Here is a 27500-nt window from a genome sequence, read left to right on the forward strand (position 1 = left end):
GTGTTCAGTACAGCCATTTCCATCCCTCTGGCAAACTCTACCACCATCTGTCCCTCCAAGTTCCTTTCCTGGATGCCAAACCTACCCATCACTTCTTCATCCCCCCTGTTTCCTTTACCGACATGTCCATTACAATCTGCACCAATCAATATTCTCTCTCTCTCTCTAGGATGCTCAGAACTACTTCATCTAGCTTCTGCCAGAATTTCTCTTTCACCTCTAGGTCACATCCTAACCGTGGGGCATAGCCATTAATCAGATTATACATAATACCCTCAATTTCAAGTTTCAGCCTCATCACTCAATCTGATCCTCTTCACCTCCAAGATATTCTGAGCTAACTCTTCCTTTAAAATAACCCCGACTCCATTTCTCTTCCCATCTACACCATGGTAAAATAATTTAAACCATGCCCCTAAACTTCTAGCTTTACTGCCTTTCCACCTGCTCACCTGGACACAAAAATATCAACCTTTCTCCTAATCATCATGTCAACCAACTCCTGAGATTTTCCTGTCATAGTCACAACATTAAAAGTCCCCATATTCAGCTCGAGGCTCTGTGTTTTCCTCTTCTCTTTCTGCCCAAGAACCCGTTTTCCACCTCTCCTTCGTATTTCCACTGGCGTTCTGCAGGTTGACGGCGCCGGTGGCGGACGTTGTTAACCCAGTCCACGCCCGATCCTGTATGGAATTCTTTGGATGAACGCTCATATTTGTTTGGCAAAGTTTTAAGCCGGCTGCCCTTCCTGACGCAACCTTCTGCATTTATCCGGGCTTTGGACCAGCCTACAGTTTGCACAGGCTTGTGCCCCCCATAGGGCTGCATTAAAGTAATGCACTGAAGTGACTAGACTGGCTCATTCTTGGAAGTAATGAGGACTGAATAAAAGCTCCTAATTAACACACTTAACAAAACAAACAACAAAATGTGCTCCATCAAGATTGAATATTCATGCACCTCACCTGGATAGCACGACACAAATTAGAAAAAAAAAACACAACTCCACCTGTTTTGCATACAGAACCATTTGAGCAGAAGAAACGTTCAATTCAGCACAAAGTTAACAATGAGCTTTTGGAGTGAGAGAATGATACTTGGCATCTTACAGCAGATTAGCGTAGAGACGCGTTCCTTTTCATCATGGTGATGACAAAGACAAGGTGATTAGGACAGTCCGCGGTGTAATTACACTTGACTGTGTGCAGAAATGTGTCTGAGCAAGGTCAACCACATTGTGGGGCGGCTGTGAGCGATTGCCTAAATGCCTAAAAGTACAATCAAAATGAAATTTTATACATAAGTGAGGAAGCTAATCTCCAAATTGATGAGGTTGAGATCAATTAATTTGTAGTCAAAACGTGAGCCTGTGCAGTCATCAAAATGAACTCATAGATTATTTTCTGCAATTTCATAAAGACAGTGCATGATATGCTGCATGCCAGCCTTATGGGGGGCACAAACCAGTGCGAACTTTAGGCCGGTCCCAAGCCTGGATAAATGCAGAGGGGGTTGCGTCAGGAAGGGAATCGTCTTAAAACTTTGCCAAACAAATATGAGCGTTCATCTAATGAATTCCATACCGGATCGGTCGTGGCCCGGGTTAACAACGTCCGCCCCCGGCACCATTAACCGGCAGGGCGCTGGTGGAAATACAACGACTGTGGGTCAAAGACGAAGGAGAGGTGGAAAGCGGGTTCTTCAGCAGTAAGAAGAGGAAAGCACAGAGCCTAGAATTGAGTGTGGGGACTTTGAATGTTGGGACTAAGACAGGAAAATCTCGGGAGTTGGTTGACATGATGATTAGGATAAAGGTCGATATATTGTGTGTCCAGGAGACCAGGTGGAAAGGCAGTAAGGCTAGAAGTTTAGGGGCAGGGTTTAAATTATTTTACCATGGTGAAGATGGGAAGATAAATGGAATAAGTGTTATTTTAAGAGTTAAGAGCTAACAGTTAGCTCATATCTTGGAGGTGAAAAGAGGATCAGATTGAGTGATGAGGCTGAAACTTGAAATTGAGGGTGTTATGTATAATGTGATTAGTGGCTATGCCCCACAGATAGGATGTGACCTGGAGGTGAAAGAGAAATTCTGGAAGGAGGAGCTAGACGAAGTAGTTCTGAGCATCCCAGACAGACAGAGTCGTGATTGGTGCAGATTGTAATGGAAATGTTGGTGAGGGAAAAAGTGGTGATGAAGAAGTGATGGGTAAGTACGGCATCCAGGAAAGGAACTTGAAGGTACAGATGGCGGTAGACTTTGCAAAAAGGATGGAAATGACTGTAGTGAACACCTTTTTCCAGAAGAGGCAGAAATATAGGATGACCTACAAGATCAGAGGTAATAGCACACAGGTGGATTACATTTTGTGCATACGATGTAATCTGAAGGAGGTTACCAACTGTAAAGTAGTGGTAGAGGAGAGTGTGGCTTGACAGCATAGGATGGTGGTGTGTAAAATGACGCTGATGGTGGGGGAGTAAGATTAAGAAGACAAAGGCACAGCAGAGAACCATGTGGTGGAAGCTGGGACAGGAAGAGTGATGTGCGGCTTTTCGGGAAGAGGTGAGACAGGTTCTCGTTGGAGAGGAGGAGCTTCCAGAAGACTGGACCGCAGGAGAGTACTTGGTGTATCTTCTGGCAGTAAAGGAGAGGAGACGACTTGGTGGTGGAAGCTCACAGTACAGGAAATCATACAAGGAAAGCGGTTAGCTAAGAAGTGGGACACTGGGAGGACCGAGGAGAAACGAAAGGAACCTCACACTTTGAGCGATTGTATATATGAACGCCCTAAACAGTGGGCCCAGTATAGGCGTTTGAAGCTGTACATACAATATATTGTACTTTATCACATTTCTTAAACAATAAAAAATAGCTTAATAGTTAAGGAAGAGTCGGATTACTAAAGAGAGAGGATGTTGGCGACAAAGCGAAAGTGTGGATATTTGAACGGAAGCACGCTGGCTGTATTTATTTGAACGTACCCAGCAAGGCATCCGCCTTGCATACATTCTAGTCACAAGCGTCGCCTTATCATCCACAGGCACATTATACATTATGAATATAGTTTACTACTGATGTAAAAGACATTTGATACTATTTATATGGCTTGAGCCAAGGCCCACAGCGGCCTGGCTCGCAAACCCGGATTTGTATTTTCACCATGAGGGAAGGTTTCTGTGCATTTTGATTGGCTGTAAAGCTGCTAAGACGCCGATTCAAATTCTGACTTGCGGCAAAACCAGTTTCGACCGAACGGCCAGATGGAAACAATTGCCAAACCACACACGCGCCATAGTTCAGTTGGGTTTGACAGCGTCACTCGGTGTGCGGCCACGTGGGGAAAAAAAATGCTTGTTCCTATTGGGAATAACATAGCTTCATTCATGGGAAAGGAACTCGTCTTTCTGGTCTTGATGGCTTTGGTTTCATCAAACAACAACACAAAGCTGCCGGAATCAAACCAGTCCAACACGAATAACGACCGGTCTCATGGTCCCAAACCATGGTGCAAATCGGTGGTAATAATGTGGACCAACGTGGCGGTTAAACTGTACGTTAAAGTGAGTCATCAGGAAGCATAATCTACCCATGGAATGAGTCTAAACAGACTTTTAACCACACAGCTATGCTATGTTAGTTCTTTTACTTGAACAAAAAAGGAGGTACAAGACAATGTCTCAATAAGGAACATTCCAGAAGAGTTTCCTTTAAATGTTCCAAGTTTTGTAAATAGTTAAAGTTGGAAATGCTAATGTGAAATGAATCTAAAAAATATTCGAAACATTTTAATCTAAAAATTAGACTGAAATTGACCAGAAAATTATTGCAAAAGGAAATTTCAGAGAAAATACATTTTAACTTATTGTTTTAGTTATTTGGATTGGACAATACCAAAAATATAAAGAAACTCAACAAAATAAATATACGAACTGGAATTATGGAAAATTTAAGTAAATGTAAATATAAAAAACTGAATATATTTTTTGAAATAAAACATTTAAAAATTGCAATACAAAATGAAAAAATACAAATGTATATATTAAAATATAATTATTTAAATACTAAGAACACTGTCTACAGTGGGGATGGGGCGCTGCTGATTTTGACTTGAGACGTGAGTAGGTGGGGAGAATACTTGGATGACCTCAATTCCACCGATACGCCTTCCCATGAGGAAGCAGAATCTGGGATCTCTAGGGTGGGCTCTCCTAGCTCTGGGGTTGAGGTACCGAGGTAGTTAAAAAGCTCCTCGGTGGTAAGGCCCCGGGGGTGGATGAGATCCGCCCGGAGTTCCTTAAGGCTCTGGATGTTGTGGCGCTGTCCTGGTTGACACGCCTCTGCAACATCGTGTGGACATCGGGGACAGTGCCTCTGGATTGGCAGACTGGGGCGGTGGTCCCCCTTTTTAAGAAGGGGGACCGGAGGGTGTGTTCCGACTACAGGGGGATCACACTCCTCAGCCTCACTGGTAAGCAACTGCCTTTGCCGAACTCCAAGTGGGCTGCCATGTGCCTTTTAGTGAGAAGTGGCTTCCGTCTGGCCACTCGACCATAAAGGCTTGATTGGTGGAGTGTGTTAGCAATGGTTGACCTTCTGGATGGTTCTACCTCTGCAAGGGAACAGTGGAGCTCCGCCATAGTGACTCTAGGGTTCCTGTTCACCTCTCTGACCAAGGCCATTCCTTCCCTGGTTACTCAGCTTGGTCAGACGGCCAGATCTAGGAAAGGTCCTGGGGGTTCCAAACTTCTTCCACTTCCGACTAATCGAGATCACAGTGCTTTTGGGGACCTTTAATGCTTCTGAAATTCTTTTGTATCCTTCCCCAGATTTGTGCCTTGACACAATCCGGTCTCGGAGGTCTACAGACAATTCCTTAGACTTCATTGCTTGGTTTCTGCTCTGATATGCACTACCAACTATGAGACCTTATATAGACAGGTGTGTGCCATTCCAAATGATGTTCAATCAACTGAATTTACCGAAGGTGGACTACAATCAAGTTGTAGAAGCATCTCAAGGATGATCAGTGGAAATCAGATGCATCTGAGCTTAAGTTTGAGTGTCATAGCAAAGGGTGTGAATACTTATGTACCTATCATGTTTGAATGTTTATTTTTTTTATAAATTTACACAAATATCTGAAAATATGTTTTTACTTTGTAATTATGGGTTATTTTTATGTAGACGTTTTTAAAAAGAAAACTATGCTCAAATCAGCTTTAGAACAAGTCTAACAGTAAAATGTGGAAAACGTGAAGGGGTGTGAATACTTTCTGGTGGCACCGTACCTGTATTTTGTGTTTGCCTACATTTGTTGTACTGTTGGGTAAAATATGTTAATCTTTTTCATTGGTCTAATTATTGCATATATTAATAAAATGCTGAACTACTCTCTAGCTTCTTCAGTTTTCAGTAGACTCTAGCTTCTTCAGTTTTCAGTACTATGGCAGTTTCAAAAAAAGGTTAAAAAAAAAATCGTGATATTAATCGAGATCGGACGATATGATTTTCTAAATAATTTTTTGCCATATCGCCCAGCCACAATTCAAATAAAAATAGAAAAGAAAATGCAGTCGTGCCAGCAGAGTGTTTCCACAGCTGCTCAATACGTAAACATTAGGGATTATTGTAGCATCAAATGACGCTAGATGATGTAGCCTGACAAGAAACAGTAGTTCTGCTTTTCCACAAAAACATGAATTAAATGAACTATCACTATTTGCTTGGGTAATTACAAAATAAAAAAACATCCAGCTACTTTAAAATAAAAAAACAAACAAAAAAACAACAAACGAGTCAACCAGCTTTTCCATTCACAAATTCATATGTACTTTGTGTGCATGCCACCAGTCATGATCTGTCCTAGAGGCATAACTGGGCTCACCAGCCAGCTGTCCAAACAAATGCTATTATGGAGCCTCCCGGCCAGCGCTTATGTAATATAGCGTGGCTAGCACTAGGACACCAGAAAGTCCCTCGCTCCCTATGTGGTGACCGCATGGATTCAATGGCAACCACAATAAATTTTTCAGGTGGCTAAACTAAAATCAGCCGAACATGCCCTTACAACACTTTTTCGACGCAAAACACTTGTATGTAAAAATAAAATTTCTAAGTGACCACAAAGTTTAGAACAGTCGTGTACATTGTGGCAAAAGGCCCATTCGTCCAAGAAGCAAAATGACATGTTTTTTTTTTTTTCTGTGACAGTTGTTGCAAATTAATGGTGGGGAAAAAACTCGCTGAGAAAAAGAACAAAACAGTTTAAAAGCTTATCTGGTATCAGTGGAAATAAAGCAAATCCCAGAAGGCAGGAAAAACATATATATATATAAAAAGAGCAAAATTTATTAGATTTTTCTGGAAGCGAAGAAATCTGAAATTTGATTATCCCGGGGGGAAAAAAACAAACATACAAAAAAACTCATTTAATTTTAAGGATTTATCGCCCACCCCTTGATTATTCCTATTCCCAGTCCAGTGGTGAATTGATTAGGGTTTAATTCATTTCGTGACCATGCTTGTAACTCAACACCCTCATCTTTGAAATGAATGGAAATGCCAAACCATTCCAGCCTCCCCCCACCAAAAAAACTAAAAAAATTTGGAACGCATTATACTCTATAGTATTGTACTTTATAAAAACATACAGTAATGATCTGTAATGAATAGTTTTTGCCACATTTTTGCTTCAATTCAATGGACTGGGAGCAGTATAATACAGACATTTGGATATAAAGTACATGGGGACATCTCAGCTCCTCAGTACGATTAGTCGTTCTTTATAGAAGAAATATACCAGTGAGTACATTTATCCCGCCTCTATCGCTGGGGTTACACTCCAGACCACCCCCACAATAAGTGAAATACGCGATATAGAAATACCCTACTTAAATACACCCTAGCTCTGTTTTTATAGCATTTCAAGCAGTTAAACCTTATTTTAAAATGTATTTCAAGGTATTTAAACACACTTATAAAACTATACAAAAAAATTTAAACATATTGAGAGAGAGCAATTGAAAAATTATTTTATCTATTGCTAACAGTATTAAAAAAAAGAGTAACAACTTAATACCAATTACAAAACAAATCTGGAATATAGCAGGACTGCGAAGCGTGAACCATGATATAGCAGAGGATTACCGTAATGCTCTATTGTCTATCTGTTTTGCTACACAGTTTGTAATCAAATATTCATTGCTTAAAACATTCTAACACCACAACACCTATTTGTTATTCTGGTTACAGCTCATTGCATTGTTTGTTAGCATTAAGCTAGTGGGCTTAAAGGTAAATTTATGTGGCTGTTTTTCCAAATACACAACATGGAATTGCCATTTTCTATGTTTAGTTTGACAGTAAACTTCAACTGAGAGTGTCAATAAACAGCTTGGAGTTCACAGCCACCATACAGCGTTAATATCTAAAATTTCTGCTCACAAAAAACAAAAATTGTCCCAATGATGGCTCGTATGTCTAAAATAAACAAATAAATAAATGAAAAACTCGTAAGTCGGTCACTCGTATCTCAAGGCACCACTGCATCTCCTACGGTATTTTGTGTAATTCCAAACGAATGTGAGTTAATTTCATTCAAAGATCAACACTTGTACCATGACACGCTTCCCATGCTTATGCAATCGCTGTTTACATCACGTCACAATAACACCAGTGTGCATAAAAAGTGCTGTCTGGCTAAAAAAAACGACTGAAGCGTCAAGCGTGCATCCCACCTACCTTGCAGTTGTCATCTGGGTACATGATGTCCCCTATCGTTGTGGTGTTGTCGCAGTGACCATTCTGTCTGACTGACATGGGCAAAAAAGCTATAAGCATTTTCTCACACAAACACTACTATTACATAAACACAGATACATAGAGCTAGAGAGAGGGAGCAGTGCTCTTCTGACCTAACACACACATATCCAATTGAAGCGCTTGTAGGGATTAAGAAGGAAAGCTTTATAAAGTGAAGAACTGTGCCACACTTGTGTCGAATCAAAGTCACAGCAGAACTCCTCGTAATCACTACACAGAAATCTCTATTATTTAGAGAGTCTTCTTTTAAAGGACTCCTGAGACGGAGGGACACTGAGAAAACTAATGCATTCTTCCTTATTCAGCAAGTCATGGTGACAAGTAGCATATCATGCACTGTCTTGACTAAATAATCTTATTTTTGTAACAAGTATGAGTGTACATGTCGACCAGTCTGGTGTTTTTTTTTTCTTTTCTTTCTGAGTTCAGTGAGGTATAGGAGCATATCATGCACTATCCTGACTGAATTATATAATTTCCACTACAATATCAAGGTATGACATGGCGACAAATTCAATCTTGTCTTCCCAAATTCACTGAGATTGGCAAACAGCATACCAAGCAGTGTTTTGACTAAATAATCTGTATTATTCTGTAAAAAAAACAAAGTATGACTGTAGATGTCGACCACTCTAGTCAAGGCTCTATTTGTTTTCTTTGAGGAGCAGTTTTGCTAATCATTTTTCATTTGAGGAGCATCTTTCTAAATTTGAGGAGCAATTTTTGCCAGATTCATCAAACAGGGGTTTGATTAAACAATAAAACTACGACAATAAAATGGGGGAATAAAATGTAGGGCTGCAGCTATTTAATATTTTAGTACTCGAGTATCCTCCGAAAACCAGGTCCTCAGTTCTGAGGACCCGGGTCCAAATCTGCCCTCGCCTGTGTGGAGTTTGCATGTTCTCCCTGTGCCTGTGTGGGTACTCCGGTTTCCTCCCACATCCCAAAAACATGCATGGTAGGTTAATTGAAGACTCTAAATTGCGCATAGGTGAGAATATGAGTGCGAATGGTTGTTTGTTTCTATGTGCCCTGCGATTGGCTGGTGACCAGTTGAGGGTGTACCCCGCCTCTCGTCCAAAGACAGCTGGGATAGACTCCAGCACGCCTGCGACCCTAGGATAAGCGGTACGGAAAATGAATGAAAAAAATTAATGAATGACTCAAAGTGTTCCCATTTATAGATCAGATGGTAGCATACTGGGCATATGTCAGTCACACAGTGAATATACTGAACAAAACTTTTAAGCACCTTGTATGCAAGTAACCTCAGGGTTGGGAAAGTTCTTTTCTACGCCAACTCGTTCATAAAAAGTTCAATTAAAAAAATTAACTACTTCATAATTCAAAATTTTGAACTAAGTTCACCATTCCAAAAATGAAGTGAAATGAATTATTAAATTAATAAAATGTCCTGGACATCACAGTCAGACTCCTTCACACCAACCAGTCCAATTCGTTCTTTTTCTTCATCCTGAGTTCAGACAGTAGCATACAATGCACGGTCTTGGATAAACAAAATTTCCATGAAAGTGACAAAGAATGACTAATCCACATGTGAATACTGTAACTGCACAAGTTTTAGGCCTGGTAGACACACAAGGATGTTTCAAATCTGAAAAAATTCTCTACCACAGACCCCACACGAGGATAAAAAATCTGGCATTTAACAGTTTTTGTACTTTGTATGTGTGCTGTGCTCCGATAATCTCAACACAGAACACCACACATAGATTAGATTGAACATAGATTATGTTCCACTGCCGATCTCGAAATCTTGTGTGATCACACGTGATCTCAAAAAACAGAAGAAGAAGAAGAAGAAACACTTTTGGATGTGCGCCGATGTTTCCCGAATGTTAGCAAAGGTGTGTAGCCTTGTAAAAACGACTTGCTTTGGAAAATACTTCTTGCCGTCTGGGGAACCCACTTTTATACATAAAACAACATTGGCTAAGACATGCTTGATTTTATTTACGGTCTTTTCCTTTTGTTGAGTCAGGGTGCTTCTTGATTGGCTATATTCTGTTCCACGTCACAATTCACCGCATCATGACTCGGGGAGAAGTCCGCTTTGCCCACACACTAAGAGTTTTGGTGGTAAATATTGAAAACTTTCATTATTTAAGATGGTCGGCCCCAACCTGTTTCGGACCCTAAAATCGGGAATAATCCACTCTTAACACACATCAGACCTAAAGACAATCTCATAGAATAATCTTCTAAAACACTTGATTGTCTGATTGCCGATTCGCTATGTGTGTACCTGGCCTTATTTGACTACAGTGATTAGCAAATAAGGGTAACAGTGAGGGCTATACAATTAATATAATTTTAATCGTGATCGCAATTTTGGCTGACATGATTAAATGTTCGGGCACTGCTGCATATTGTAAAGTGCTTCATTTGCAGAAGTGCCTGCAATCTAGGCAGCCAGTAACCAGGGGACAAACGCATGGTTAAGGCTTCATTAAGCTCCAGCACTGCACTCTGGTGCCCACTTAAAAATAAAAGCCTAAAATCACATTGATGTACAGTGTAGTAATATATGAAGCTTTTATTTTGAAGTTGAACCACTCAGAATGTTGTGGGAGAGGTGGCATGTCATGGTAAAATGCTTTTTACACTCGTTGTAGCGGCTGCCTTGACTTCGGCTGGTCTGACCGCAATGAAAAAACCCCGGGAGTAAATAGAGAGGGAAATCACAACTGTCGAGTTCTTTGGTTATTGTGATCGGCACGATTCACCAAAGCTGAAGCAGAACAATAGAGATGTACAGTCCTTGACAATTCATTGTATTGAGATTTTTAAATGAAAACAAGGTGCTTGCAGCCTAATATTATTACCTTTTATGCATTAACTGTATTTGCTTCCATTAAGTTGAAAATCGTGATTGCACTTAATAGCATATTTATTCAGTTAGCCCTTGCAAAAGTTTTTCGGGTACATTTTTTAAATTATTATCCATTATTTATTATTATTTAAAGATTCCTTTTGAACAGAAAACTGTTACATATCGTTTGTTAAAAAGTAGTGCAATAAAAGTAACGCTTTTCCCTAACGGTAGAATTTCTTGGGTACGTTTTCTAAATTGTCTATCATTCTTAAAGATTCATTTTTGGACTGAAAACTGTTACAGTCTATGTTAAAAAGTAGTGCAATAAAAATATTTCTCCCCAACGAGGAATAATCGTGATTAATAATTGTGATTACAACACTGATCAAAATAATAGTGATTATTATTTTGGCCATAATCGTGCAGCCCTACTAACAGTTTTAGCGAATGTGTGATAATCTCCTGGGTTTTAATGCCATCAATGACTTTGCATTTGTGATCTTTTAATCATCATTTTAATATTGAGCACTTATTACATGTCAAGTTTTATTTTGCAGTGTTTCTGGGAGGTAAAACTCATCAATAAAAGTAAATTCTGGCCAGCTGAAGTTAGTGTTTTTTTTAATGAAGAAAAATAAGTGTGTGTGTGTGTGCGCGTGTGTGGTGTGACTCTGAGTGCGAATGGTTGTTTGTTTGTATGTGCCCTGCGATTGGCTGGCAACCAGTTCAGGGTGTACCCCGCCTCCTGCCCGATGACAGCTGGGATAGGCTCCAACACGCCCGCGACCCTAGTGAGGAGAAGCGGCTCAGAAAATGGATGGATGGATGGATGGATGGTGTGTGTGTGTGTGTGTGTGTGTGTGTGTGTGTGTGTGTGTGTGTGTGTGTGTGTGTGTGTGTGTGTGCATTCCAGGTTGAGATCCAGTGAGAACTCAAGATGTCATAACACAACACACAGGCTTTTTGTCCCAACTCAAGTGCCATATACAGACCTTTCCCAAAAATGGAAACGTTTTTTTATTTTCCAGAATTCCATTCAAAAAGTTAAACTTTCATAGATTATAGATTCAGGTCCGACAATTTCAAGTATTTGTTTATTTTTACATAATTTGGGTTTCCAGCTGATAAAACACATGAAATCAGGAATTCCAAAAATTTCGAATACTGTGAAGAAATAATTTACTTCTCAGTTTATTGTAGAATAAAATAAAGAAATTAGGGTCACATTAAATCAAACAAAATATGGTACTGAAATCTGCATCTCCATACAGATCCTCAGCAGAAGGAATCACAAAGTCCTCAAAAACATTCTGCTAAACTGTTGCGGTGACGTTGAATTTAAGAAAGCAGAGTTTTTAATCTTCTCTGTTTGATAATCCGCTGAAGCCCACGGTCATCTCTTTTGCTGGTGCATCTTCTCCTGCCACATTTTGTCCTTCCACTAGACTTTCCATTGATATTCTTGGACACAGCACTCTGTGAAGAGCCAGCCTCCTTAGCTATGAACTTTTGTGGCTTACCCATCCTATGAAGGGTATCAGTGATGGTCTTCTGGCCAGTTGTCAAATCTGCAGTCTTCCCCATATTGAACCCAACAGAGACAATTGAACCCAACTGAAGCAATTTAATGACACCTGGGGGAACCTGTGCAGGTGCTTTGAGTTTAGGTGGTGATTTAGTGTGTGACACTCAGTTTAAAACATTTATGGCCTCCATAATTTGGGCTGATTTCTTCACAGTATTCACATTTTTAGAATTCCTGATTTCGTGGGTTTTATGAGCTAGAAGCCCAAATTACGTAGAAATAAACACTTGAAATTCTTTAAATTGTGGCCCCTCAATCTATGAAAGTTTAACTTTTTGTATGAAATTATGTGAATAAATAAACTTTTCCACGATATTCTAATTATTTTTTGGAAAGGGTCTGTATGTACCCCAAAACAAAGATAAATCCACAGCAAAGTCAACAAACGACTGCAACTGAATGCCGATGTAGTACCAGACAGCCACTTAACCACTGTGGGTTTTACAGGGACATCGAGTGACATTTTGTTTGGCATTTAACTGCTGTTTATATGCTTCAATTCATTTGTGAGGAAGGAAGTAAGTCCATTGTAGCATTCACATAAAAGTCAATTTATGAAAATGTAATGCATGTTTGCCTTCAGATGGCCTTTTTTCAGCAGGACGCCGAGATGAGAGGATTAGCAGGGGGCTCGAAATAGGCTGGACTAAACAAAACAAAACAAGAAAAATAAAATAAAAAATTTACTTTCTAATGCATGTTAAAAACAATGACTGTGGTCCAGCAATTAGACACAATATGGCCTTGATAGAATCAAATTAGCAAGACTGAATCAGGCCCCAACTTCAACCCTTACCTAACCTTATATCTAGCCCCAACCCCACTATATTAAAACTTGAGAGCCTTCGCTGGCATCACTGTTTATCCAGTTTCATTTCTATGTGTAGGTACGGCTAGCTTTGACTAAACTGCAAAAAGGCATATTCCTTTCAGATAGTCTGCTGGTGTGGTTTAGAGTGCCTCGTTGTTGGCTCGGAGTGTGCGCACAGCATGGGAGAGGAAGGCATAAGAGCGAGGAAGAGGGATGTTTTGCTTTTTGAAGTCCGACTTGACAGCCAGCATGTGGACAGGAGGGTCGCGCTGGTTTGGCCGCTTTAGAACACCTCATAGTTGCAGTGTGGAAAAGCCCCACGAAAATATATTACAGCCACGGGAGCCTATAAGCGGATACATTTTCTCAGTGAAACATAGTTACCATAATTTCTTATGTATAATGCGCACCCATGTATAATACGCACCCCCCAAAGTTGACCTCAAAATTCTAGAAAACCCTTCTACCCATGTAGAATGCATTTTTACAATGCATGATTTTGCTTCTACCCATATGATAAAAACAAAGTACCTGTATTTTGTTAGTTTTTTTTCAAATAATTATTCTGAAGTTAAGCACTTTATTTGAACATGCAATCCTTTTTTTATTTACTTAATCTTATTTTGACATTCACAGCCCTACTTTTATTTAGCAAATTATTTAGAAAACACACAGTTGTGCTCACGTTTGATTACCCAGGCAGAATATGTAAGATGGGTACAATTCTTTAAAGAAAACATGAAGGACCAGGCGAAACATTGAATTTTATATTATTGGGATTAATGGGCTAAACGGTCAAGCATTTGAGAAAAGCATTACCATTAAACAAAACATAACCATGAAGAAATTAATGATGGTTATGGTTCAGTGATATTTAAAAAAATAATATTTCACTAATTATTATATATTTATATATATTATATATTACTCAATATATATTATTGAATTATATAACCCAATTATATATTACTCGTGCCCTCACTGTAGTAGTCTCGCCATGCTGCACTATTTGCATATCTGTTGTTGACCAATACTGGTCACTCATGCCAGAGTAGCATCTGCTCCATTTGCACACTGATTGAGGAGTATCTGCAACATTTGCACAATCAACATTGTCCCAGATTATCGCAATACTCGTCACTTTAAACCGCATACACTCCTTGAAGTCTCGGCGCCGTTTGCACAATGGTCATTGCACCGGACTATTGCAATATTAGTCATTCGAACAGCTCTAAGTGCTAGAGGACTCTGCATCTTTTGCACAGTTGTCAAAAAAAAATAATAATTACCGGCATTATCAGACAACTAGCAACCCTTTATTGCTCAGTGACTGTTTTTTTTTTTTTTTTTGTCAATGTCTTTATGTCTCAAAAGTGTTCTCTGTCAATTGACTGTCTGTTGCCGTACTAGAGCGGCTCCAACTACCGGAGACAAATTCCTTGTGTGTTTTTTGGACATACTCAGCAAATAAAGATGATTCTGATTATTTCAGGGTATGTAAACTTATGAGCACAACTGTACATGTATGCAGTCATATGTACCCCTGTCATATTGGAATGAAAGTGTAGGCTACACTTTTTTTTTTTATAACCACTGGGTGGCGGTGGAATTTTGGAATGAAGGTGTATAGCATTTTCATAACCTATAGATGGCGGCATATATTTATAAAATGTGAAAGTTTTTTTCCATTTGCTCCTATTCCTATGTATAATGCACACTATTGACTTTTGACAATTGTTTGGGGGAGGGGGGGGGGGAATGCGCATTATACACGAGAAATTACGGTATATGTAGGCATAGAGAAAACGGTTCACAAAAGCCACAGTTGGTTTCGTATCTCAGTTTTGCAGTGATGTTTTTTGGTTCAGTTCAGTATATGTTGACTTTTAAGAAAATGAATTATGTCTTGTTCAATTTTGTATTATTTTTATTCATCATAACTACACAGTCCCCTCCAAAAGTATTGGAACAACAAGGTCAATTCCTTTGTTTTTGTTGTATACTGCAGACATTTGGGTTTCAGATCAAAAGATGTATGAGACAAAAGTTCAGAATTCCAGCTTTTTATGATATATCTTGATGTGTTAAACAACTCAGGACAGAGCACCTTTTGTTTGAACCCACCAACTTTTCAAGTGAGCAAAGGTATTAGACTGATCGGTGTTTCTAGTTGCTCAGGTGTTGCCTTTTAGATTGCTTCCCTGAACATTAGATAGTGCTTGTTTTTTGCTTTAGGTTCGACCTGTGAAAATTGCATTTTCTGTTAAGCAAACATGAAGACCAGAGAGCTGTCTATGGGAGAAAATCAAACCATTTTTAAGTTGAGAGGAGCGAAAATAGATCAGAGCTATTGCACAAACATAGGGTATCGCCCATACAACTTGGAATGTCCTGAAAAAAAGAAACTACTGGTGTACTGAGCAACAGACATCGAACAGGTCGGCCAAGGGTATCAGCAACAGTTGATGACAGAAACATTGTGAGAGATGTGGCGAAACACCCAAAGACAACAGTCATTGTGACATCACTGCCCACATCCACAGGGCAGGGGTGGAGGTATCACAGTCGACTGTGCGAGAGAAATATACAGGCCATACCAGAAGATGCAACCAACCCATCAGCAAAAAGAACCGGAAGGCCAGCTTGGATTATGCAAAGAAGTACAAAGATGAGCCACAAAGGTTTTGGAACAAAGTTTTATGTACTGATGAGACCAAGATTCACCTTGACCAAAGTGATGGAGAAAGAAAGGATCTGCTTATGATCCAAAACACACAAGCTCATCTGTGAAGCATGGTGGAGGTAATGTCATGGCTTGGGCTTGCATGGCTGCTTCTGGGCTTGCATGGCTGCTTCTTCTCACTGGTCTTCATTGATGATGTAACTCATGATAGTAGCAGCAGAATGCATTCTGAAGTCTATATAACCATTTTGTCTGGCAATTTACAAAAAAATGCATCCAAACTTATCGGAAGAAACTTCAACAAGACAACGACCCAAAACACACTGCCAACACAACAAAGGACTTCATTGGGGGGGGGGGGGTCAGATTGGCCAAGTCAGTCACCAGACCTTAATCCAATAGAGCATGCATTTTACCTCCTGAAGAGGAGACTGAAGGGAGAAACCCCCAGAAACAAACAAGAACTGAAAGAGGCTGCAGTAAAGGCCTGGAAAAGCATTTCAAATGAAGAATGCAACAGTCTGGTGAAGTCAATGGGTCGCAGGCTTGATGCAGTTATTGCAAGTAAGGGTTATGCCACCAAATATTTATGTTATTCACTTTAAGGTAATTTAATAATGTCGGTTCCAATACTTTTGCTAACTTGAAAAGTGGGTGGATTCAAACAAAAGGTGCTCTGTCCTGAGTTGTTTAACACATCTAGATGTAGATACCATGAAATAGAAGCTGGAATTCTGAACTTTTGTCTCATATTCATCTTTTGATCTGAAATCAAAATGTTTTCAGTATACAACAAAAACAAAGAAATAGACCTTGCCGTTCCAATGCTTTTGGAGGGGACTGTATCTTTGTTCGTCTGTCTATGCCAGCGGCGTTTTGTGACAGGCAGAACAATTAAATGCTGTTCCACTGAATGGCAAAAGGTATAACAAAGCTGTGTATTCACCTATTGCTACTCATACAACAGAATAAATTGGCTCCCTGCAAATATGTCAGCCTTGTGTTCAACTAAACAAGTCCATTGAGTAAAGCACATGTGACTAAATTAGAGAACATTACAGTTGTTATTTTTTTAATGTAAAATAGGGCCTTGGCTCAACAAAGGTTTACTGTTGATAATCATGCGTGAAGGAGCTCGGCTTACGCATTTAGTTTACTCTATAAACCTTGTCTTTATGTTACTAGCAGCATTGATATACGCTTCCAGTTAGGTCTATAGATATTGGGTCAGGAATTACAACTGTTCGTGTTTATGCCTCCTAATTTTTAAAGGCTAGCTCATTACATGCTAGCATTGCTTATCCTAGGGTGAAGCAAAGTTTCTGTGTTAATCAAAACACTTCAGTCAGTCACGAACATTATAGCGATATCACTTCCATGTAAATTCTTGGAGAAACTCGTTGCTCGATGTGGGAATTCTCAGTGCGGCCGAGCTGCCGTCGGCGGGGGAAGGAGTTCGTCGACGCGCGAAGATCGTCGGCGCAGGCAGCGGACTTTGTGGGAAGACAGCTATGAGTGGGATGGGGCATCTCGCTATGGAGCGGCCAAGCCAAGGAAACAGAGATCTTGCACTGGAGAAATAAAGATGTGGAAGTATCATTGAAATCTTACTGCTTCTATTGGGTCTGTGTCTGTTCTCTCCAATGCAAGATTTCTGGTGACTAGGGATGGGTACAAAATCTGTACTGTTTTTGGTACAGAGCGAATACCAAGTACAGATTCACGTAAAAACAATCTGTACCATAATTCTGTACCTAAGCGCGCCCGTTGCAGTGGGAGTGGAAGAGTTGGCTAATTTCCATGCGCATTTTAACGCATCAGAGCCGCGCAAGAATGTAATGGTATCACTCATAACAATCAACCATGTGGATCGAACATGCTCAAAAATATGGTGGAAAGTGGAGGGGTCCTGCTTGAAAAGGTCCGGAAATGTAACATCTCTGCCACTGAGTAACAAAGCAGCAGTTACTCTCGTGAGCCAGACACATAGCCCAACCCATAGCCGGCCAGATGGTCGGTGTCTCGCCAGGCACGCAGGGTGGCAGCAAACTCTGGTCTAAGCGGGAGAGCAGAGTGTTAGATCGAGCAAGCTGAGTCTAACAAATGGTTTAAAGTCCAGCATTCATATGAGACAAGCTTTAGTAAATTGATAAAACTAGGTACAAAATTGTAAAAATAGAGGTAGAGCAGCTTGCCAGCAGTCTCTACAATATTGTTTTACTGTATTACAATGGCGCAAACTGAAAAGCTTTACTTTTTAACTTGCATTAGTTATCATAATGCATACAGTAATACATCTTAACACAATTACAATTGATCTTCGTTCCTTCTGCAGTCCATTGGAAAGAACTTTGCTCCACACTTTGTATTTTGTAATACTTTATTGTTCTCATTATTTATACTTTATTATTATTTGTAAAATATTCTGCGTTTACTTTATTTATTCCATCCATTTTTTGCTTTGTTATATTTTTCCAAGTGTATATATAAAAATAAATGTTAAAATGAAAAATTTGATTTGACATTCGCCTGTCCACTCAACACACAAAAGTATCCAAAATTGGTATCGTTGAGTACCGGTATCTATTCCCAGGTAACATATTGGTTCAAATGTGAAAGGTACCCGTCCCTACTGGTGACCCACCCCGCTGCAATATGATTAGCTGCTGCATCGCTGGCTGCTGCATCGCTGGAGGGCATGACACAGATGACAGCGATGCCATCTTGGCTAACTCATTAATATGTTGTGGCGTGACACTGTCACATATAACAACATATGCGGACCGAACTGAAACAGTCCAACCAAACCATTTTGACAGTTTTCAAAAATTGTTCCATCCCTACTAGACATAGTAGCGTCCACTTTTCTCCGTGTCATGATTTCAGCGCATTCAGTGGAAGCGGCCACAGCATTCGAGAGTGGACACAAAAGCTTGATTTTATTTTTTTTTTACAATTTTGAAGCATCAATTTAGAATATACTTCATTTTTTATTATCATTCAAACTGAGTGTTGTTAACAAGGTTGTTGTCAAATTTAGAAGAGATTTACTTTCATTTAACAGGGACTTCAGACGAATGCCAACCTTGACCTAATCAACCCTGACACTGGGGCTATGCACAAATTGGTGGCAAAATTGATTTGTGAGTCGGACTGGCATTCAAGTCTGCCAAAAAAAAAAAAAAAAAAAGAATGCAGAATCCGAATTTTCGGATTCTAATTATAACGAATCAAAGCATAACATACTACTTACTAGGGCTGTCACTATCAAACCATTTTAGAATTGATTCTCCCGTTGATCATTGCTCGAATAATCAAAAATAAACCTTTTTTTATATACTACAAACCTGCATTCTATTCTCATTTATGAGGCACAGACTTCCATCCTTAAACACCATATGTTGGTACTGAGTGTATGGTATAAATTTGGTGCACAGGATTTGAGACAACAAAATGCTAAATCATTAGTAATCCCAATTATCATTAGCGCGCTAGCAATTACCATTTTAGGTCGCAAAACGCTAACTACCATTGCCCTCACTCATACACCATGGTATATGTACATTACACATCTAACAGTGTCTTAAAAATCACTTACAAACGCTTTGTCTTTTTTTGGCAGTTTATCAGTGGCCCAACACCGCGTCCGTCTGCAATGACTGTCCGTGTGAAACATGGGTTCCGGTGGTGTAAACATAGTTCCGGGTGGAATGTTTATTTTTTGGGGGTCCCAGCGGAGCTTCGAGGCAGAGTACAATAAGGCAAATAAAAGTTTTCTCAAGTTATAAGTGAGCTGAAATACCCACGTTTGGGCAGACAGTGCCAGACAAATACTACAATACATGGAAGCGGTTGTTTTTGGTCGTCTAAATGTAAACAAGAGTAGCGCGCCGTTGCCTTCATGGTAACGACAACCTTCCCAAAATGGCAGTCACGTACGCACAACGATCAGCGGAGCAGGCTTATCTAGAGTGAATACCTATGTCCGGGAAGCCCAATGGAAGACGACGTGTGAGGTCATGTGACATTCTTGTGTTGTTTGATTGGTGAACTAGACTTAAATATTTGTCACTAGCGCTTATATTGGATGACGCAAACAACGCCCTATGCGGACGTAGAAGTCAAAGTCTCACGCACGAAATAGTTGATAAATAAGCAATCATTGATCAATAAAAGTAGCGAGTGACATTTAGATCACTGTAACGAAGTAAAAGTGCAATAACTTATTAACAGCAAAAGCGGCGGAAGTTTTTTTCTGGTCTCATCAACTCCTGTGACTTCGACTGTACAGGCTGCAAATTAGTCTTCCGCGGAGTAATATTCACAATTACATCTGTGTGGTGGATGTGTGGAATGGATCTAGCTACCAGGGATCAAGGAGTCCCAAACAGCCTAGGACGTCAGTGAAGGAGACGGCGACACCACCCCCACCCTTCTTCCAGGAAAAACTCATTGGATCTATACGATTTACGTAAATGGCCTCTTTTGAGTTCAAAACGGCGAATTTCGCCAAAAGGTCACTGATTTGAATGTATGATAGTTGATCCAACAGATTGTGGCAGATATTCAGCCAGCTAGGTGGCACTGGCTAGCTTGCCCTGGCTAGGTAGCCAGCTGGCTAGCTACAAACGAACCCCCTGGTCCAAGGCAGTGACGACAGACCCCAGACCCCGAACCAAACAATCTTAACCCTTCAACTGCATCAAGTCATGATGATTAAAAAAAAAAATTCTTTACCTGGAGTTGTTCAGTAGAACTGCTGCTCAACTCGTCTCCAGACTCAGAGTCGTTGGTGTACCGTTCCTCGCCGGAGTGTGACAGGCTGTCCACATCCAGCGGGCCGCGGACCAACTCTGGAGATCGGGCCCGGGCGCGGGGCAGTGTGCTGCTTCGTTGGGAAGGCAGAGGTCCGGTGCTCTGGGGCAGGAGTTCGGCTAGTAATTGCTCTGGTCCAGTAGGGGTGCCGGGGACATGCTGGTGACGGTGGTCGTTACTGTCCTGCCTCTGTATGGGCGGTGTTAAATGTAGGGACGAGGAAGAATGAACAGAGGGAGAGTGCACAGGGTTGGACTCCAATCTGTCTAGGTTCTCTGTGGAGGAGTCCTGGAGTGCCAGTTCCAGATTGGCTGGTTTTACCCCGACAGCACCAGTGTTCTGAGGTGGAGTGTTCCTTGCGGAAACGGGGTTATGAGGCGGTGTATTCTGGGCGGAAACGGGGTGACGAGGCGGGGTGTTACCGGCAGAAACAGGGTGGTGCGGTAAAGGCTTGGGGGGCGGCATGAGGGCTTTGCGTACCTCCCTAACATATTGGGCGGGCACGTAAAAGGCTTTGCTCCCCTCCTCCCGACGCACCTTCCACCAGTCTTCGTTGGTCTTCTGTACCAGCATGTAGCATTCTCCCTGGTGGATGGTGACCAGTCGGTCTTTGGACTTGTACTCGTAGTCATACTCCACCTCGATGTAGACCTGTCCTGGCGCGATTGGCAGCTCTGCCATGGCACCTCCTGCTGTCCACCGGCTAGATTACACGTCTGACATCGCCTCCGCAGTCACTCTGATGGGAAAACGGACAAAAAGTTAAGATTCCAGACATCGGCTCCGATGCACCTCCATTCCTTTTTTTTTTGCAAACCCCCTTTTAATTCCAATGCACTGACTTCGGTATCCTGACACACTCACTGCCTTCAAACCTGACGCACCATCTACAACATCCTGACATACTCCCCTCATCTTCTCATTGGACTCCCTTCAATCCTGATGCCTTCAAGACCCTGACAAACCCTCCTTCAATCCCAAAACGCTGCCTTCAACATTCAAACACAGCACCTTCCAACGTACCTCCTTCAATCCCAACACACCACCTTCAACATCCTGTCAGATGACCTTCAACATCTCGATGCACCACCTTTAATCCGGACACATACGCTTAAATCACAACATACTGCCTTCAACATCTCAACGCACCCCTTCAATACTAAAACACTGCTTTCATCATCTTGACAGGCCACTTTAAATCCTGACAAACCACTTTCGACATCTCGACACGACATATTCAACATCCTGACGCACCACCGCCAATTCCCTCGCACCGCGTCACAACCCAAAGAACCCCTCTTCAATTCTGACGGACCCTCTTCAACAGTCCAACACCACACTTTCACCAACTATTCATCCTACCCCATCACAACACAAGGAATCCCTTCAATTCTGGTGCACCCACTTCAACATCCCAACACAACACACTGCCTCAATCTCCTTTGACCCTGACGCACCACTTTCAACATCCAAAAACATCCCATTCAAAACTGACCTGCCGCCATCAACGTGTCGCCTTCAATGTCCCATCTTCAAAGTCCCAATGCATCCCCTTCAATCTTGACAAACCACCTTTCGCATCCCAATGCACACCCTCAAATGCGACTCACCGGTTTAAGCATTCTGACGCGCACCACCTTCAATTCTAATAGCGAATGTACCTAATAGAGTGTCTGTCTTCTTAAGTCATAAGACACTGTGTGTTACACAACAACAGCAAAAACACAGTAGACACAAAGAACCAGTGTGTCTTAGCTGGCCTATTGGTCATAACCCGATGATAGGAAGTGAATAAGAAGACTTATAAATCCTCTTGAAAGGGATGGATTAGATTAGACGCTAATGCTAAAAACGTGACTTGCACGTTGCAACGCCATCTACGCTCAAGACACGGACAAGTTACTGCTGATTTGTTCAATTGCTCGCATAGTTTCCTGCTGAAGTCACAGACACACACACACACACACGTAGCGGTGTTAAGGTGAGGCAAGGACACGTTGAAACACAGTGAAACAATGAACACACACACTCACAGGAATTTAAGAGTACTTTTTACACATTGTATTCAACTTTTAACACTAAATATGCATCAACAAATAACACAATTTCACCTTGTTGCTAATTGGACAGTAATAATTAAGCAGTATTCCATGTCTACATCTGCCCTGATATTGGCTGGCTACCAGTCTGTTGTTTGTCTATATGTATTCTGTAATTGGCAATTGACCAATCAATTGGTTGTCTATATGTGCCCTGACATTAACAGTCAGTCAGTTGGCTACATGTAGGTATGTTACCAAAATACCTTTTTATCAAAGTAGAAGTGTTACACGAATAAAATAAGCCCTAGTTTGTAAGAATTGGATAAGGATTAAGGATTTTATGCCACTTTTTAATGTCGAAAATCCTCCAAAATTTTCTGCCCAGAAATCAATGTAAATCATTAGGAAATTTGTGACCAAAACCTTGACTCTTTGGTAGAAAAATGCCCACGTGTTTCATATTAGTTGGGACGGTAATGTAATGTTTAAGAAGGCCATTTTCAGATTTTTTAATGCTTTCCGCTCGAGCCTTCACATTTTCCGCATCAAACAGAGCAAGCGCATTGCTGGAATTATTTCAAACTTCATAGAAAACAGAATAGTAGTAAATCAAGGACATGTAGGTTTCCATCGTGGACAAATCCTATGAACGCGTGATTTTTGACGCCGAAATCGAGCAACGTCTTTATCTTTGTCAGAACCACAGAAAATCTCAACCGAACTGAAATATTCATAAGAGAGACGCATGGTGAAGGGATTTCTCAACAATTCAATCTGAAAAGAACAAGTATTAAATTGTGCAAAACAATGAGAAAATGTGATTTTGGTGGACCACCGCGAAATTCACGTACCCAATTTCCAACACAGCGAAAAGGAATGAAGATTTTCTGAATTTAGTAACATACTTACCAGATGTGCCCTGAAAGAGTGTCGACAAGTCCATTGTTTGTTTATGTGCGCTGTGGGATTGACTGACGACCAGTCCGTTGTTTATTTATATTTGCTTTGTGATTGATTGGCGACCAGTCCGTTGTTTGCCTTTGTGCCCTGACATTGACCAGTCAGTTGGTTGTCTATTTCAAAAAAAAAAAAAAAAAAAAAATATGCACCATGCCATTGAATGGCAACCAGTCAGTCCATTGTTTGTATGTGCCCTGACACCGACAGGCGACCAGTCCATTGCTTTCCAATAAAAACGTAAAAATTCAAAACTAAAAAAAAATGTGCCATGCATTGACTGGCTACCAAAGTCAGATGGGATAGGCAGGCTCCAGCACACCTGCGACACTTATGAGGATAAGCGCTACAAAAAATGGCTGGATGGATTTTATTAATATAAACTATTTAAAATATTTTACACACACTTTTAACTTTTTATTACTCAAATGTGGCCCATGAGCACAAAGCGTCCTCAGCCCTGCCAGCTCACGCACGGCAATTCCCGACGGAATTGTGACAGTATACTTCCTTAAACGTTCCACACGATTTTTTCCGCCACCGAGATACCTTTTTTAGGTACTTTTACGTTACGTCCATACAAATGCAGCACTTTAAATAACACCGGAGTGACTTTAAAAGAGTCACGTCAAAATGACACATACAGCGTCGACAAAAGGTCGTAAAGTGAATTCGAGGCTTACTAATTAGCATGTCAGCTAACTGTACGTCCCAAGGCGTCGGGTGGGGGGAAAAAAAGTGTCCCGTCAAAGTCACTTACCTCAAGGGAAACACATACCGATGGTGACGGATGGGTGGGTGGTTTATAGTGTTGCTTCAATCCCAGTAAAATTCACCCAGGTCAGCGTTTGTGGATAAAGAAGCCGTCCACTTGTCAAGGTTTGACCGAAAAGAAGTCACTTCCTGTCCGCTACAAGTTGACCAAGTCTCACTACCTTCCCGAGGCCCAGATCGTCTATGAAGGAAAGATGATCTGCAGTGCATTGTGACATTGTCATTCTGTTGAGGAAGCTGTCGTTCGTCGACGACAAGGTTCGCCACGCAAAACCCGGCGAGCTAACGTTAAACTTTAAGTATGCCAAACGTTATTACACATTTTTATTAGACATTGTTTTTGCTTTGAAACGTGTCCGCCGAAAGTTAATTCACATAATTTACAGATGAACTGTTACATTGCCAAATTTGGAGAAAGACCTCTAAGCTATTTTTGTGATCGTTTCTTCAGGCGCCTCAGGTGTTTTCAACGCAAACAGAAACGTAGCGCCCCCTAGGCATTACGACGTGAACTACTATAACACCACGCGTCGGGTTAAGACCAACTGCTAAGAACGTTGATTTTTATTACGAGATCAATCCTCCAAAATCAGTCACATATTAGTCAGAAATAGTTTGGGTGAAATACAATTCGTACAACATTTTTGTAAAATTATTCTCGTAAAATAATTGGGCTTCAATACCGACACTTTTGTGATCTAAAATGCAAAAAAATGTACATAGTAAAAATTTGTATAGTAAAAACGTTTTAAGTAAGTATACAAAACTGGACACTTTTTGTTACCAAAATAACCCCCCCCCCCAAAAAAAAAAATATATATATGTTTTTGTAGGCTTCAAGAATCGACAAGTTAAAGAAGCCAAAAAGCAAATTGAAATTTGTCAAGCAAATATTTGTAGGTTTCAAATTGGACACTTTTACTAATATACTTCATATTAAAACAAAATTAGGGACACAAAATTGATTTCTTACTAAAAGAAAATGAAAAGAATTTTCATAATGTAAGAAAACAAAATAAAATGACATTACCAAAATCACAAAAATAGGAAATCAAATTAGTACTAAATAATAAAAATTAAAACTTAAATGTTTGTAGGCTTCAAATCAGAAACCTTTACAAAAAACAATGCAAAAAAAAAAAAAAAAAAAAAAAAAAAAACTTAATTGTTCATAGGCTTCAAAATTGACACGAGCCAAAATATTACAGGGTGGGAAAAAAAGAGCAAAAAAATACATTAAATTTACTATAATTTTAAAAAGCTTTAAAAATGAACATGACCGAAAGGAAAATTATATTAAAACGATGTGTATATTTTTTTAACCAAAGAAGTGTAGAGACAAGAGCTGAATGTGTTTACTGATAATTATTTAATCACACATACATTTACATCATGCAGTCAATCCAAAAGAAACAAACAAACAAAACAAAAACAGTGACCTCTTCTACGTCCATGTCAGAACTCCAACTTTGTGCCCCAATTAGCCAGGAATGATCCAGTACCTCTTATCCACTCATGGATTTCCCCCAGACCCCGACACAAAAAAAAACAAAACCAAAACAAACAAAAGAAAACAAAATAAAAACACCTGTCCTTTAAAAATGGAGCAACTATTACACAGTAATAAAAAAGTGGCTTTTTAATTTTGAATGAAGTTCAATGGGAGCCACAGATGTACTTTATTTGTGGCAATTCACTTTTTCAACTGTTTCCATTTTTTTTAGCGGGAGGTGAAAAAAAGGAGAAATTCATGCTCGTCTACTTGATTCATCGTGACAATTACAAGCTGTGTGTACACGGTCCTGTCACAGACGCGAGGGAGAGGGCGCTACGGTCCAGCCTATAGTGTGATTTGAGATGGGAGTGCTTTCAACGGTTAGATGCTAAATGTTAGCTGTACATATAGTCCATGTTGAAATATTTTCATCTTTAAATAAGTGGATCATGTTTTTTATTTTTTTTTATTTTGCATGGTAAATGTTACATGAGGGTGTGTGTGTTGTACAGCGTATTTTACAGTATATTTTGCACGTTGTGTTAGCGTCCTCATGCTGGGATTACAGAGCATGCAAGGAGTATTTATTAGAACCAGACCAGTATACGAGAAACGCGAAAAAAAAATCATAGTTTGAGAGAGTCGTATTCTTTTCAAGTCATATTTTTTTCAAATAGTTGTATTTTAAGAAAAAAAATCTTATATTTTTCAAGAAATAGTATTTTTTCAGGAAACCTTATTCGTCATGCTTTTTCAAGATTTCTTCAGTCGTATTTTCAAGAATTAAGTTTATTTTTCAAGTTATGTTTTCAAGAAAAAAATCCTATTCTTTAAAGAAAGTTGTATTCACAATTGAGAATTTTTTTTGAGATCTTAAATATCACATTTTATTAATAAAAATTATTCTTTCAACAAAGTCAGATTATTTTCAGGAATAACTTTTTTTTTTTTTTTAAATGAAGAAATTGTTTTTCAAGATGCTTGCATTTTTGTCAGAACAAAGGTCTATTTTTTTTTAGATCTACATTAGCATTTTTTTTGGGTGGGGTAAAGTGCATTCAATGTGCAACCAAACAGCCATTTTCTTTCTAAATGCATTATATTTAAATATAAGTGCTGAAAACAGACAGACAGAATAATATAGTACTGAATTGTTGAGATATAGCTTAAATCTTCATCTCTTTAGACCTGAGTTTTTGGTCGGGGCTAAAAACTAGCCGTTATGTCAAGGGGCTGGGACGAATGCTTTCTAGCATGAGGCCCTCCCCCACTATATAAACTCCAAGCACCCTTATTCCATGCAGTGGCCAGAATTGCCACTTCCTCATTCATTATAACTTGACTGATAACTACCAGTGTAGGGTGTAATTGGCCATCAAACTATGCTCACAATTAAAAAAATACATCTTCCCTGAAGTGTATAATGTGTTATTTGGGCTACAGTGTGTCTGCCGTCTGGGATCCGCCACCCCTTGCCAGTGGTTACAGAAACAGTTGGAGGTCCGGCACAACAGCATTTGAGCTGTCGCAGGGTGAGGAGAGGGAAACAATCATCCAGCTGTAGCCGCCGTAGGCCGAACCTCAGCAGCCACAGCAGCGCGTGCACCACGATCCCCCTGCCCGGATTAGTTTTCCCCCTCCTCGCGCCGCAGTTGACGACCCTGTACGCTATCA

The 27500-nt window shown here is 40.2% G+C and overlaps 1 protein-coding gene across 6 annotated transcripts in view; it reads right to left on the bottom strand.

The window, feature by feature from the left end:
• LOC133411938 (rho GTPase-activating protein 12-like) overlaps positions 1 to 24532 on the bottom strand; it is a 79617-nt gene extending 55085 nt beyond the window's left edge. For 3 of the 6 annotated variants that reach the window (XM_061694785.1, XM_061694784.1, XM_061694783.1), the window contains exons 1-2: positions 24318 to 24530; positions 20481 to 21297 (exon numbers count right to left, since the gene is read on the bottom strand). In XM_061694785.1, coding sequence (XP_061550769.1) covers positions 20481 to 21239 — 759 coding nt within the window. In that variant the 5' untranslated portion in view covers positions 21240 to 21297; positions 24318 to 24530. Of the gene's footprint in view, positions 1 to 20480; positions 21298 to 24317 lie in introns of all 6 variants that reach the window. The other 3 variants (XM_061694781.1, XM_061694779.1, XM_061694782.1) reach the window with 2 other exon arrangements.
• Positions 24533 to 27500: the final 2968 nt, after the last annotated feature.

The sequence above is a fragment of the Phycodurus eques genome, chromosome 13 (genome assembly GCF_024500275.1).
Source record: "Phycodurus eques isolate BA_2022a chromosome 13, UOR_Pequ_1.1, whole genome shotgun sequence".
Classification (NCBI taxonomy): Eukaryota; Metazoa; Chordata; class Actinopteri; order Syngnathiformes; family Syngnathidae; genus Phycodurus; species Phycodurus eques.